Source organism: Cydia splendana, chromosome 15, assembly GCF_910591565.1.
Source record: "Cydia splendana chromosome 15, ilCydSple1.2, whole genome shotgun sequence".
NCBI lineage: Eukaryota > Metazoa > Arthropoda > Insecta > Lepidoptera > Tortricidae > Cydia > Cydia splendana.
This window is the reverse complement of record NC_085974.1, coordinates 9,843,811-9,860,207: the sequence shown is the minus strand read 5'-3', so window position 1 is coordinate 9,860,207 and position 16,397 is coordinate 9,843,811. Positions and strand designations below refer to the sequence as shown.

General features: G+C 34.6%; 1 protein-coding gene across 2 annotated transcripts in view; it reads right to left on the bottom strand.

Annotated features, from left to right (window-relative positions):
* Positions 1-230: 230 nt before the first annotated feature.
* The window catches only part of LOC134797586 (uncharacterized transporter slc-17.2-like), a 41,764-nt gene continuing 25,597 nt past the window's right edge, over positions 231-16,397 (bottom strand). The window contains exons 1-7 of one of the 2 annotated variants that reach the window (XM_063769870.1): positions 10,309-10,425; positions 9,388-9,514; positions 7,099-7,192; positions 4,435-4,677; positions 3,760-4,065; positions 2,707-3,228; positions 231-2,237 (exon numbers count right to left, since the gene is read on the bottom strand). In XM_063769870.1, the coding sequence (XP_063625940.1) occupies positions 2,034-2,237; positions 2,707-3,228; positions 3,760-4,065; positions 4,435-4,677; positions 7,099-7,192; positions 9,388-9,514; positions 10,309-10,366 (1,554 nt within the window). In that variant the 5' untranslated portion in view covers positions 10,367-10,425 and the 3' untranslated portion in view covers positions 231-2,033. Of the gene's footprint in view, positions 2,238-2,706; positions 3,229-3,759; positions 4,066-4,434; positions 4,678-7,098; positions 7,193-9,387; positions 9,515-10,308; positions 10,426-16,397 lie in introns of those variants that run through there. The other variant, XM_063769871.1, reaches the window with a different exon arrangement.

Sequence of the window (16,397 nt, the reverse complement as noted above, 5' to 3'; positions counted from 1 at the left end):
TTATACATAATACAGGGAGAAGGCGAACAACTTGACATAGGTATTTTAACCACATACCTATTAAGGACAAAAAAAACACGCAGGTTTTTAATGGTTCCGTCTTATGTCTTGGAACCCTACAAGTTTCCGTAGTCTATGACATACCTTCACTCCACTTGATTTTTACTATTATTAAAAATATTAAAGTGATTTCAGGATAGGTATACCTGTTTATGAAATTAAACCCCTCATACTTGTCATATCGAGTTTATTAAAATTTTAATTTTAATCAATAGAGATAAAACAAATAAGAAAGCTTATTAATACCGATTAACGATCATTATTTCCGCATTTATTTAAAGCAGTAAATATTTTACGTTACGTCAAATTATTTTGTCACATTAAATTTTAACTAAAACGGTTTACAAAACGGTCACCACAGCAGACGTTAACGTCACATAACGTAACATCTTAGGTAACATCCGCAACAATGGAATATTAATACATAGACGTGCCGAATGATGCCATACACGTGTCTTGTATTGAACTGTAAATCGTCCACTTACATTGATAATATATGTGCACTCGCAGGTGTAACAGCTTTAACAATAACGTAAATACCTATTGCTGTAAAAGATTTCGTATTAATAAATAGCATTGAACTACTTAAATCAAATCGGAACGAATAATACTGGGTGTCATTTTATAGGTGATACAAGATTTGACTCATTTCTAAATTTACTATATAGGTACAGTAACTCTGAAATCACGTTACATAAATCTTGGTCTCCATACATTGTATCAAATTGAACACCTGAACAGTACGTCGGTACAGTCGAGTCCATATATAATCTTGTATCACCTAAAACATTTCACACATTTTTAGTCTACGAGTAATAACAGAGGAATGTCAAGCTCTTACAGTAATTTGCTTGATATAAAACGATCACACTAGAGAGAAAAATATAGTTAAAAAAATGCTATTGCAGCCACAGCATTTTTTTTATTATCGCTGGGTTACTTACAATAATCTAAACAGGGAATTCTTAGCATCTGCACCAGCGACTGTTATCTTACATCGATACAAAAGTTAATTAAGATTTTACAACAATTTTACATTACAGAGATTATCTACTTATCAGATAGAAAATAACTTGCAACCGTTTATTTTTCTATTGTCGATTACGTTTTGAGCGTAAGCAAAGCGTAGAAAATTTCGCAGTTGCCTAAAATTTATATGGATTAAAGTGCTGAGATTTGAGGCACGAGCCACGGGAATGTCCAATCGGTACTAAATAAACCTAAAACTACATCACATTCCATTTGGTCACGATTTGGTAAAATATAAAATAAATACAATCACAGTCTGTTAAATTTTATACTCGTATATGAATAAATTATTATTTGTCAAATACTATCAACATGATACATCATTTATACATTCAATCTTTTATAAACTTCTACAGTAAGTACCTAAGTAAAATACAGTTCTAAATCTAAATACAAACTACAAGTACAAGTAATATGCAGAATTTGTATTTTACTTGTCTATAAATGCCATTTAATAGTATACTGCTGCTAATCTTCCATTATATAAATAAATATGTTACTCAATAATGGGTTTAGCTACTTTAGTAGGAAATAATCGACAGTGTTTAACACTTTAACTGTCCCTCGCCTTCACTACTGACATGGACCGATACGTCCGTGCATTACAGGTAATGCACAAATGTATAGAGCCATCCATTTCTGATGTCACTTGGACGTGACAGAACTAGTTAGACGGTGTATGTCATGTAATGCATGGACAGTAAAAGTGTTAATAACAAATTCCAAGGTTATCCACTTTTAGTGAAAACAAGTCAAATGGCAAATTATGGCTGAACTTCTTCATGATTCAAAGGCATCATAAATGAAACATTACTAACTGATACCTAACCTTATGATTAAAGTCGATTCATGAAATACTATTTGATACTCAGATCATACCATTATCATATTTAAAAGTCCTATAAATAAAGCTAAATTTGATAAACATTTTTTTCTAAAAATTACTAGGTACTAATTACACTAAGTGGAGTGTCTTTCGCATCTTTGAGATCGATCTTCTTTGATTTGCCATCTGACTGCTCATCCTTCTCTTTAGGAAAGTTCCACTCCTGAGTCTCTCCAGTTCCAAAGAATATAAAGAAGATGGCTGACACTATGTACACCGAGGCTCCGACGAAAAATACTGGCCGCCACTGCTCAAAGCCATTCTGAAATAAGACCAAACAAGAATCAATATAATTATTTCACTTCATTATACCCAAAATGGAGTGCGAATTTTATTCAGACTTTATTTATTTAAACTTTATTGCACATAAAATTGTACAAATGGCGGAATGTACATCTTTTCTACCATCAATAACTCTTTCATGACACCTAATATAAAAATACATATATTTTTCACAAGTAGGTACCTAATGTATCATATTACCTATACATAAGTACTTACTCTGTTTTTATTAGTAATTATGAAGTAACGAGATTGATTAAACATAGATCTTAGAATTAAATTGAAGGTTTCTACTTTGAGCCATTCAGTTTGGCAGATCAAAATGCTTTTAAATAGGAAAAAAACTCTATTATTAGGTAGACGTGTTCTGATGGTGATGGCAATTAATCAAGAAAACAAATTATAAGAATATTCAATTTAGACATGAAACATTGATGTAGTGATCTTACCCCATTCCTTGTAAAGTAGGCTGTAATCATCGGGGTGAAGAACCCAGCAGTGCTTCCAATGGCATTTGCAATGCCATACAAGCTCCCGGCGTAATTCGGTGCGAGGTCCTGGTGATTCTGAAGGTTGGTGAGCGTAGCCGCGCCGTTGGCCCCCATCGACAGAGTAATCAAGGCAACGGATAATGCCGTCGAGCACCCCGCGTACACCAGCAATATCAAAAACACCCCAGGGATTATGTGCGAGAACAAACAAAAGAATTTCCTAATCCGGGTCGTCGTCATAAGATTTCTCGTCAAAATGCAGTCCCCTAGCACTCCAAATATCGCAGATAAGAATAATCTGGCCAAATACGGCAAGGCTGATATGACACCGGCGGCTGAGAGCTGGAAGCCTAGCACGCTTGACACGAACTTTGGCCCCACGGTCATTATAAAATACAAGCCCCAGAGATTTCCGTAGTGCAATATAACCATGGCCAGGAAAGGAAATGATGTCAAAATACTCTTGAACGGCGGGAGACCCTGAAAATGAAATTTATTAGTTAATATTACAACACATTTTGGAACATCTCCAAAAAAAGATGTCTCACGTAAGATAATAAAACTTATCGAATGACCTCGATTTATGCTGCAATTTCTTTTACTTGTAGGTACATTTCTTTGAAGGTTCGATAATGTAAGTCGGTCAATGCAAGACGTCACGTAAAATGCGGTTTTAATAAGCGCGAGGGTTAAATCGTTCATTAGTTATTACTTAAACGCTATCATCGTGCCTCATGCCCATCACAACAGTAGATACTAGAAAATTAAGTGACTTTCTGAATATCATAAATGGCAGTTCTCTACGCTAAGTTATTAAAATAAAATTAAAAATCATAATATGTGCCAGTGCCCTTAAACTAGTTAATTTCTAGTCATGAATTTAATCGATTAACTTAAACCACTCCGATGAATTTATCTGTACTAAAATAGCAATACATGCATACTATATTATTAAGCCATGATTTTCTGGGGTTTTTTTGGTAGTTATAGACTATAGTGTATCTGTCTCACCTTTGATTTCTTGACTTTGTCTCCCAAAGCATCCTGAATGTACTTTCTTTCTTTATCACTGATTCTCGGATGTTCTGCCGGTGAATCGGCCACAATATACCACCACACTGCACACCAGATCAAAGTCAACACGCCTGGAACGTAGAAAGCTGAGGCCCACCCGAATTTCTCCACTAAAGGACCCGTGACAGACCAAGTCATCACAGTACCCATGGTTCCTCCCATCATTGCGCTGACGAATTTTCCCTTTTCTGTTGGTGGCGCCCATCTTGCGATTAAAGCGTGGAGCGCCGGGTAGATGAATCCCTGTAACGGTAAAATGTTATAAGTGATGTAGAAATATTACGTCCTAACAACAAGTAATAGGTATTCTTCTTCTTTTTGCGATCTATTTTAGGGTAGATCGGGACTGCTTTCCCAACAATAACGTTTCAACATTTTCTTGCAATGATGATGTCTCCTGGGTCACCCTTAAAAGCCCCTGTTTTTCCTATTCCAATATGGGATGAGCCATTTAGTGCGCATGTCAGTAGTATGAGTTACATTTTTTAACAAACTGTAGTGTTGTCTCCTGCCCAACGGAACGGGACAAATAAACAACAAGAAAAAGTAAATCAACATTTGCTGTCTTATACTGCGGCTACGAGTACAATTACGAGAAGAGGTAGTACTTACGCCAGCAATGCCGAGTAAAAACCGCACAACGACAATAGCGACATAATGCAGGCGGGCCGCAGCGGGACTTATAATGGTCAACAGTCCGCTCAGCAGTGACATTATCAGCACGACGTAGCGCGGGCCCCAGCGCTCCGCCGCCATGCCGCCCACTAATGACGTCACGGGATAGCACCAGAAGTACGAGCCGAGGATCAGGGCTTGTTGCTCAGGGCTCCAGTCGAAAGACCCCGCGCCAGGTATCTAAAATATTAAATAAGTTATGGGAAAACGAGCAAAACAAGAGAGACACCCATATTAAGTGGAAATAAGGTAAAGGGCCCCTGTTTCGGCAGGTTAAGGCTCTTGAGAGTTTGTATATATTTTTTTAAATATTACTAAGCATATCAATACCTTGAAAGCTTTTGAGTGAGTTATATATATTAGTTCTTTGTTAATAATTTAATGTATAAACTATAGGGTTTTAGTTGAAACTTTTTTTATATGAATTTTTTCGTGAACCTCTTATTTGGCTGCCATTTCGTGATACAAATTTTGCTCAGCTCCTAAGTTCGTGAATTCGTGTCCCCTGTTTCGGAATAAAGTTTTCTTAGAGTAATTAGTGATAATTTGCTGATAATCATTTTAAATATTTAACGGTCTTACCTACTTACGAGTAATTGTAAGGTCAAATTAAAAATAATATTTAAAAAAAAATGTTAAATTGAGAGCTAGCTTAAAGTTTTTTGTGCTCGTCGACTTTAATGATTGAATTAAGACTTCGTAAACCATATGGGTACTTTAATACTTGATTAAAACCAAAACTATATTTAAAAAAAAAAAAATTTACTAAAAAATTTTTTTAACTATCTTAATACGTTAAATATAAACATACACAAAAATAAATCAAATAAATTGCAATATTAATAAAATTGTGCTAGTAGTTAGTATGAGAATATACGTGAAATATACCTTAAACATTTAAACTCGGGTCATATTCAAAAAACTCGTTTTATGAGAATTCTAGTGAAAAAAACATATACCGAATTTCGCTCATACGAAACTTCATGAAATACATTAATTGTTTACTAATTTACTTTTTTGAATTATCTTCGTTGTTTTATTTAAAAACAAGCACTCAAAATGTTTCTAGAAAATCCTTGATTCGTTAGTGGCACGAAATAGGAGACACACGAAAAATAAAATGACCGCTATTTCGTGAGTCGATTTATTGCAACTTTATGGTATTTCTATGCATATGTTCAATCTTTTTTCTTGTCAAATCAATTATTAAGGAACCCACAGAAACACCCCCAAAAACTTTTATTCGAATGGAAACAGCTTTTCCTTCCTAAGCTTAACAAGTGAGAGCGCGCACCTTACGCCTAAAAAAAGTGCACGCATACAACACAGCTGTTCGCGGCCGTCTGACAGTTTCGACCGTCGTATTATTCTCAGTTTAATCACTAAAATATTGGTTATTATTTTATTGAAGAAATTAAATAATACAGATTTTTTTCATATGTATAATTTGATTAAAATATATTTGAATTCCTTATTATTTGCGCCAGAAACAAAACTAACGAAATAACGTCCTAACACGAACTTGGGGCCCTTTACCTTATACTTTGGGTGCATGCATGACTAACTCGTCTCTACATCACACCTCTAATTATAAATTATTCTGGTTATACACCTTTTTAATGGGCTACTTTTAACTTAAGCTTTTTATAATAATATTAAACGAAATTTACGAGCAAATAACATCTTTCATGGTTTAACGATTAAACTTAATTGTAAAACTAAAAACTTCCAGCGATATTACCTATTTCAATACAACAATAAATAAAAATATATTAAAAAGTATGTGGATTCGATAAGCCGATTATGGAAACTCGTTTTATTAGTCTTTAAATTAAATTCCAACGCCAGATTAGGTATTTATACGTTTGGAAGAATGTTTTGAGTCATCAATGTTTACGTGAAAATTTTACTTACTGAAAGTGTGACTAAATAAGTACCTATTGTTCTTTTAGCAATACAAACCGCAAGTGGGTAATATGGGTTACCGATTGGTCTTAACACTTAGTAATCTCCATTATTTAAATCACACAATATTGTAAGTGCTGCACCGATAACCCTTTGAAAATATAATATTACGAGATGTAACAAGATTATGGTAACATTACATATTAACACCTAATAAATGTAACACAATTATACTGGTTCCTTTATCTTCTTAACGATGTATTGTTACTATTTATTTATTGCATTATATAACTTGTATTGTATGAGCTACATTAGATACTTTAGATAGGTATGATGTACCTATATGATGAGTCGACATAGAAATAGAAATACATTTATTTTCAACAGAATAAATATTTTTCATGCCGCACTAGACTTGGCCTGTATCGCGAGAACCATAGAGAACATATTGAACTATAATAGTTAACACTTAATGCGAAGTGATTTTTTTTTAAGTGGACCCGTTTATACTCGTACCAAAAAACTTAAAACTTTACCTTAAAAAGACATGACTTCACATGACATCATTGTAAAAAAACTTAATTCATTTTGAACACATAACAAGTCTTGAAAAAAAGGACTAAAAGACGACTTGAAAAATGCTAAAGCAGGTATAGGTATATATTGGACAGAGATAAAATAATGACGGTATTTTACCTGTCTCGGAGCCTGCCTAACGTCGGCAATGTCAGCGTGCCTCAAAGTTTCGTTCCTTATTGGATCATCTTTAGCGTTACACTGAGAATGTGACCTGAGAATGTAAAAAAATCCGTTTATAAAAAAATTTAATAGAAAGAAATAAAATTATAAGAATAATTTAGCCGATATACATCCCACTGCTGCTACTGATCTCAAGCATAATAACTAAGTATACTTACATATATGTATAATGAAAACTATAGCGGACATGATCAGTGAAGCCGTTTTTGCGTACCTAATCGCAAAAAGACTTCCCTTCTCTTCTTAGTAAAATAAAAAGATGTACAAAACCCTGCGAAGGTACTCCCTTCTGCTTGTTACATACATAGATACTTACTACAACCCCCCGTTCAAGGCAGTCTATTGTGACGGACCAGTAACTTACGGACTACTGAGCATGGCCCAAGAGGATCTATATCTGAATCCCTAAAATCTTTTCTCCTATCTTTGCATTCCCTAATATTGTTTGTCATAATGATCAGATGTCCTAACGCGCGTATTCCCTAATTTTGGTTTCCCTATTATCGAATGGGCGATTTTTTTTTGTCCTAATATCTTTTTCCCTAATGACACTTTCCATATTGAGTATTTATCCTAATGTTATGTAGCATAATTATTTTTTTGCCTAATTATTGTTAGGCCTAAAAATTATATATCCTAACCATCATGTTACCTAATTTCACTTAGCCTATCGTTGCTTGACCTAACACTCGTATGCCCTAATTTTGATTTCCCTATTGCGTTTAGTTTTTACAATGGTCGCAGTTCTAACCTAACCTAACCCACTTTTGTGACAGCAGTTCGTTTTTGCGAGGATCACAGTTCTAACCTAACCTAACCCACTTTTGTGGCAACATTTCGTTTTTACAATGGTCGCAGTTCTAACCTAACCTAACCCACTTTTGTGGCAGCAGTTCGATTTTGCGAGGGTCACAGTTCTAACCTAACCTAACCCACTTTTGTGGCAACAGTTCGTTACCATTCATTATGGAAAGTAATTGTTATGATAATTGATCAATAGGAAAAGTAACTGTTATGACGATTGATCATTAGGGTAATAGCCATTAGGTCAAAACAGTTAGAACATGTTATTTTATGCCAAACATTGTTAGGGATTTCGAAGAATATGGTAAAAAACATTAGGGATCTTGATAGTTATGGTACAAATGCTTAGGGCAAATGAGTCTTAGGCTAACCATTACATTATGGAAAATAATCGTTATGACAATTGATCGTTAGGGCATGTGCCCATTAGGACAAACCAGTTAGGGCAAGTGACTTTAGGACAAACGTTGTTAGGGATTCAGAATGACACCCGGCCCAAGATGCTCTTGGCCGGTTTTTTTGTTTGATAATGACGTTTAGGGGTCATCCATTAATTACGTCACATTGGTGTGACGTCACATTTCTTCAACGAAATCGGCAATTATTTATTTAATATTTTATCAAAATATTTTTGACAAAAGAAATATTAGTGATTTTATAACCCAACACTGATTAAGAAATAAAATTAAAGTAATAAAAACGATTATCGTTTCAAAAACTTATTATTTAACTGTATAGCGAATAAAATAATTTAAATTAATTTTCGGTTACTGATGAAGTTAAAAGTGACGTCATAAAGTTTGTGACTCCCCCCTCCCCCTTGTCACAATATGTCACATTTTCTTGACCCCCTCCCTCCCCCTAAACGTGTGATGTAATTAATGGATGACCCCTTACCACGTCTCGCATCTAAGCGTGTTAGGTACATACGTAGGAAGGCGTTATGAACTGTATCATACATATAGTTAATTAAGCATATGCTATGCGGGCAAGTGAACATGATAATTTATTATACAAATTGTTCGTTCATACGGGTGTAGAATCACATCACACCTTGTAGCGTTAACTAAATACCAGTAATTATGATAAATATCTACCTTATTCACCTCAATTTTGAGGAGCTAAGGTTTTTCATACTAGTATGACCAATAAGGTATCCCACGGGTAAGAAATAAGTATTAAGAAAAAAAAGCGCCACCGTCATTGGTATCCATTTATTTACAAACGCTTTTTTAACGCGCGTTGTAAAAGCGCTCGTGCGAACGAGGCCTAAGGGTTTGACCCATTTGATTGAAAGCTTTACTGCAGTGTTTTTCAAACTTTTTCATGACGCGAACCCCCTTAGTACAAAAAAAATGTTTCGCTTGTGTATTGATTTAAGCCCACAGTTTGAAATACACTGCTTTATTGGTTTTAACTTACGTGGTATTGCTCTCGACTTGTGGCACCATTGCGATGATGTTGAGGCTCATGTTGACCCTCAGCATGTAAGCCACCCAGCAGCTCGTGAACAGCATTACCCATACGTTAAACCGCACGGGCACTACCCCTGTTGAACAAAACTGCTTTAAGAATAACGCTTTTGCTTTAAAAGATGATAGGTTAGAAAACCTTTGAGGAAAATGAGCTACTGAAAAATAAATATAATGGGAAAATATGCGAATGGTTAGTCGAATAAATTACCTAGTTAAAATTGCGCATGGCAGAAATCGCAACTTATAAAATATAGTAGGTACCTACACAACCTGCGCCATTTACCATCATACATAAGTGTAGGCAATAACACCCTTCTCTACACAGCCAACCGTCCTTTTTGCGACACCTGTCGGTAAGCCGAGCTTAGCTAACTACCTACCTACCTACCTACCTTGTTATTTTGAAGTTACATATTTTGAAATTGGTCAACTCAAGAACATAACAGCCATTGGCCCTTACTGTGCCCTTATATTTAAAATCTACCTACGGAAAACGGAAAACCAAGAATGTGATTTTTTGTGAGGCACAGTTATTATCTTCAAAGAATGTAGGTACTTTATCAATTCAATTATCATGTTAAACTTCGTGGATTTTGCATCATCTATTGCGGAAAAACCTGCCATAGAAAAACGCAGATACTTGATGTTTTACACGTCATGCAAATAGGTAAGATGATAAAGAGAATTATTTATTACGTTCAATGGTACAATATATTTTTGTATTTTTGATATACCTTTTTCACATGTCGTAAATCTTAAGCCTACCAACCTATATAGGTATGTTTTATGTATAATATTGTCTGATCATCTTTTGTACCATATTTCATGCAAAATAAACTTATTTGCATTTGTTAAGTATTAAACATACCAATAACAAATAATGTTGCTTTCTTATTATTCACTTCAACAGACTTCATGAATTTCATTTTATAAACGTATTAGTGTCGAAATATTAAAATAAAAGTAATACAAAACTAATCCAGTACCTTTACAAATGTGTCATACTTAATGACATCTGACTGAAATTATTTGACACTGGAGCAACTTTAATTCATTTCAAAAAAGGTTTTAGTTTTAGTTTTGGTTAATAACATTGATTTCTGCCAGAGCATAATAGGGACCGTGCGCGTTGGAGGGTCTGACATCTCGTCGGTACGTTTCCTTGTGCATAGTAGGTTTTGCCATCTTGTGGACTACATCGGAAGCATAAACGACACATTTACGCCTAGCGCCAAAAATCTGACGGCTCCTATGCTGCCCCCTATAGTTCATGCACGGGGCCTATAAGGGAGCGTGCACGAACTGTAGACGGCAGCACAGAAGCCCCGTATTCATTGGCGGGAAGCATTATGTCAGGTCCCTATACACAAACTCCGTCAAAGCCTGTTTATTTTTGATGTCAGTTATAATGTCATAAAAAAACGCGAAAACATCAGGACACAACTCGGAGTAATTAACAATGGAGCCGCCATTAACAGGCGTTCCCCTCTGTCGAAAAACTTTTTAACAAAAAAAATAACCGCCGAAAAAAAACTAAAAGGAAATAAAAAAACCGGCACTAACACGAAACGAGTCGACCAACAAAAACAATAGCACACTGAAAAGAAAAAAATAATTATTTTGTCTTCAATAACGCAAGTGAATACCTATGAACTATGTATATACATACTTCTGAAATCAATCACACAAATCTGCGTATTTATATATTTACAATCTGTTATTTTTGGAGTCGGTGCCAGCCTCAAACAAACTTGAGCACCTTAGTGAAGCACCTGCACCGACTCCAAAAATAACAGATTGTAAATATATAAATACGCAGATTTGTGTGATTGATTTCAGAAGTATGTATATACATAGTTCATAGGTATTCACTTGCGTTATTGAAGACAAAATAATTATTTTTTTCTTTTCAGTGTGCTATTGTTTTTGTTGGTCGACTCGTTTCGTGTTAGTGCCGGTTTTTTTATTTCCTTTTAGTTTTTTTTCGGCGGTTATTTTTTTTGTTAAAAAGTTTTTATTTTATAATTTTCTGTGGCTATAATTTATACAAATTATTACATGCTTAATTTTTGATTACTTTTAAAATAGCTACCTACCTTGCTTTAGCTATTAACTGTTATATTAATAATTCTACTTTAACAATTATTTTGTTCTGTAATATAAATAAATTACCCCTATTTTCCCACCCTTAGGGTAGGATTTTTTTCCAAATTTTTATTATTATTACGACTACTCTGTAAAAGGTTATGCGTGGTCATACGTTACAATCGGTGAGTGAAAAAATCAATCATCCCCTATTTTCCTACCCTTAAGGTTGGATTTTCTTTTCCAAATTTATATGGGACCAACTTCGGGGTATACCCTTTCCAATAAAAAAATAATTATCAAAATCGAACATCTCTGTAAAAAGTTATGCCTGGTCATACATAAAAAAAAAAAAAAAAAAAAATACGCGTCGACTTGAGAACCTCCTCCGTTTTTTTCGTCGGTTGAAAATAGGCGGCCAATCGTCAACCACATGTCAACCATATGTATGGACTGACGTTTATCTGACATGACGTACCTATACATTTGATGTGCCCCTCCCCCGCAAAAAACGGCAGACTATTTTGTACCGAAAATTTTAGACATGGCGTCTCCGTTGGTTATATCCTCTAAGGGACACAACAACATTTTAGCTAACAATCTGTGAGTGCCGAAAAGGAGTGTTTTTCATGCTTACTTATACGTAATTAATGAATAGGACACCTCTGCGACAAAGATGTAAGATCCACCTTGAGAATTATGTGATATATGACATTATTTCGATCACCCAACCGTACCTAATGGTGTGCAGCATCATGTCTCTGGCTTGGATTTGCAATTATTATAATGCCTGTCTACTGGAAACTTAGTAGGTAGATCATTTTCACAGCACGCAATATCTTCTCGGTTCTTTTCTGTGTGACCAAAAAACTTCCTTGATCCTATAAACTTCTGAGCCATTTACAAAACATGCAAATATTGATTTAAAATTATAAAGTACACTACAAACTTTTTTTTTCGAATTTTCTTCAGGCTAGACCACAGAATAAATAATAGTACTAGGTACAGAAGACTCACTCTCTAACAAAACGCGTCTGTTACGATCAGCACAGATATGGCCGCTAGGTGGCGACAGCGCCACGCGCGGCTTATGGCTTTCCCCAAAATTGGGGCGGAACGGATGTACTTTTAGCTACCTGTAGCAAAGCGACGAAATCGCGGAGTGAGCCACGCGCTAGACTTTGATGAGTGCCTAAAATCCAGATAAGCGCCCCTTAACTTTCACCCAATGGTGAAAATCAACCCCACCACCACCACTAGGTGCCGCCCTCGTGATCCGCACTTATCAGTGTACAAAAGGAAAGGAAGGCCTTTGGAAATTATAATATTTCCAACCATTTTTTTCTTAAATTTTAGTAACTATGTGACCACTTATAAGTTGTACCTCTTTTGTGTTCTAAAAACTCGATTACTTACAATTACCGTCATGGGTAAGTAAGACTCGCCGCATGGGTATCAAAACAATTACCGTGTCTGGGGAAACCCATAAAAACATGTAAAAACGCCAAAGAAGTTTTTTGTTTCCGTAAGTTTTTCTTGACGCATACTCTGTTTTTTATACAATTTAATTACAGCCTCAGTACGTTCCGCTCACACTCATCACTCGTATATGGATATGAAAAGGACGCACCGAAATTGGCACCCGTACGGAATTGTTAGCGTTTAAACATAACTTATTAACAGTCCAGTAGCCAAATAAAACTGGGCATAAAGTACAAAACTAATACAGGCTACAACAGCTAGCATTACTAATAACATTTTTATTTTTATTTATTTAATGGTTAAGGATGGTCAGGTTGTTGTGAATCAAGTTTATTTTTTATAATAAATAATAATTTAATTACACTCACGCTGAGTGCCTTTAGCAAATATTCTTCAATTATGCATTATATGATTTACATATTTTTATTTATTTCTCTGTTTCTTGCAACTTTGTAAATATTGACATTACCGACTCAACCATTTATAAATTTACCTATTTATAAATTCTGTCTCCTGTACTAACAAAAAAAGTTGTATCAAAATAGATGAATACCCAAGTGCTTCATAAAATCGTAATCACTATGTTGTACAAGTCAAAGAATTTAATTTCATGCCCATTTTGTATTTCTTTTTGGTCTCGGAAAGAGTGGTAGCACCGATAGAGACTTTTGATCAGGGCCGCGTCTTGCCAAAACGACATATGTATTTGCCAACTGGCGCTTTCGGTTTTACCAATGTACAGTCGAGGTCAAAGATATCTTTCCAACTGAGTGTTACAAAAATATCTTTACATTTAAATAAGTTTACACACGGCGTATCAAAACACCCTTACAACGTGTCAACAGAAAAGTTATCATACATTGTGAAAAATATATTTTAAAATAAAAACGGTGGTTTGAATCAACGTTACACTTTAACGTTAAGTTTCAAGTGACACTGGTATTGTAAACATATTTATGGCACATTGACTGGAAATATTATTTTCTGTAACGTTCAATGTAAACATATATTTGTCACAATGTGTACCTATATGTTATTTTTTCGGTGGAAATTGTATATACATATAACTTTGGTGCATTAATTTAGGTAAGTGAAAAGAAAAAAACTGGTATGTGCCTTGTAAGCATGTTTTGCCACGCTGTGTGTACCTAAACTTATTTAAAATGTAAAGATATTTTAATGGATTCATTCTAGATTTCAATGTATGGGCAACACGGCAAAATTTAATTGTATTTAAGGTTTATTGATGCTGTGTTTAGCACCTTTAGGTGAGTACATTATAAAACACTACTCTCCCCTCCCCCACCTTCGGCGTCACCCCCTCCCCCTTGAAAAGTGTCCCATTTTACATATTTTCTCAATTTTCAGGAAAACGATACAAGCTAAGATAAAATGGTCAAATACATTTTGATACGAGTTATCGTTTTCAAGCTATGGTGCGTCAAAGTTTACTAAAAATCTGCCATTGACAAAAATGTAACATTTTATACTCGGGAAACAATAAGTATATCAACCATTATCAGACATTTTTAACCACGGCTCATGGGAGCCTGGGTTCCGCTTGGCAACTAATACCAAGAATTGGCGTAGGCACTAATTTTTACGAAAGTGACTGCCATCTTATCTTCCAACCCAAAGGGGAAACTAGGCCTTATTAGGATTAGTCCGGTTTCTTAACGATGTTTTCCTTCACCGAAAAGCGACTGGTAAATATAATATCGTACATAAGTTCCAAAAAACTCATTGGTATTATTTTTACAAATAAGTACTTACATTCATTTTGATACGAGTTATAGTTTTCAAGGGCTGCTATTTAACTGATCACCAGATTTAGTAAAATTTAATACCAAAAAAATCTATTTTACCACCCTAAAATCATGAATGATCACCAAAATTATAACACCATTTTAATGTGAAATGATAACCAATTTTATTACATTTTACTATCCTTTTAAAGGAAATGACACCAAACTAATCATTATTAACCCAAAAATAGTCAATGATTACCAAATTTCAAACCCCATTTTAATGTGAAATGATAACCAAATTTATACATCTTGCTATCCTATTAAAGAAAATGACAACAAAATAATCATTGTAAACCCAAAAATAGTAACTGACCACCAAAATTAGAACTCCATTTTAATGTAAATTTTTAAATCTTGCTATCCTACTAAAGCAAATGACTCCAAAATAATCATTGTAAACGCAAAAATAGTAAATGATCACAAAAATTGTAACCACATTTTAATTAAAAATGTGCAAATATTTAATATATCGTTATCCTATTAAATTAATTAATCCACTTCGTCACCTTTTTCTGGTAGCATTTTATTTCTGTAACAGTCGCAGTTCTAACCTAACCTAACCCACTTTTCTAGTAGCATTTTGTTTCTGTATGGGTCGCAGTTCAAACCTAACCTAACCCACTTTTCTAGTAGCATTTCTTTTCTGTAAGGGTCGCAGTTCAAACCTAACCTAACCCACTTTTCTAGTAGCATTTCATATCTGTATGGGTAGCAGTAGAAACTTAACCTAACCTACTTTTCTAGTACCATTTCGTTTCTGTAAGGGTCGCAGTGCTAACCTAACCTAACCCACTTAACTGATAGCAGTTTAACTTACTTTTCTAGTAGCATAACTAAATGCTACTAGAAAAGTAGATTAGGTTAGGTAGATATGCGGTGCGGGCAAACGGGGGGTTGAGCGGGAGGGGCTAGTAATTTTGGCATCAGTTTACTTTATTTGGTAATATGTATACATTTTTTGGTAATTATAGTGGTTTATTTAGGTGAAAATATCGCATTAATTTGGTCTTCAAGATTTGGTGATCATTAATTATTTTTGGTGATCATTCAATATATTTGGTATTTGAATACAATTTGAAGTGCAGTCGTAATTAAAATGGTGGTACTTTTGTATTTTTAGGCCTTATTTTTTTGGTGTTCAGTAATTTTTTTTGGTAAGCATGATTTTTTTATTTAGGGTACCAAAGTATTTTTTGGTGGTCATTATATTTGTAGCCGTTTTCAAGCTATGGTGCGCCAAAGTTTACTAAAAATGTACCATTAACAAAAATGAAACATTTAATACTCGGGAAACAATAATGTCTATTAATTAATAATGTTTAAAAAGTAACACAAGAAATGCGTTTAAGTATTATTATACTTATTATCTAAAGCAGATCAGTGTCGTCATCATTATCTTCTAGAGTTTTGTTGAAGCAACTAAGGCCCTGACAATATTTGCACATGGTGGAGCAACGCAATCCAGCTTTGACACATCCACATCTTTTTCCGCAGCCTTTCTTGCAGCTACATGACACTATTTTTAGTATCGACTGTGGAGCTGGTGACTTTGTTGTATATATTAGTGATAAAAAGTTATTAT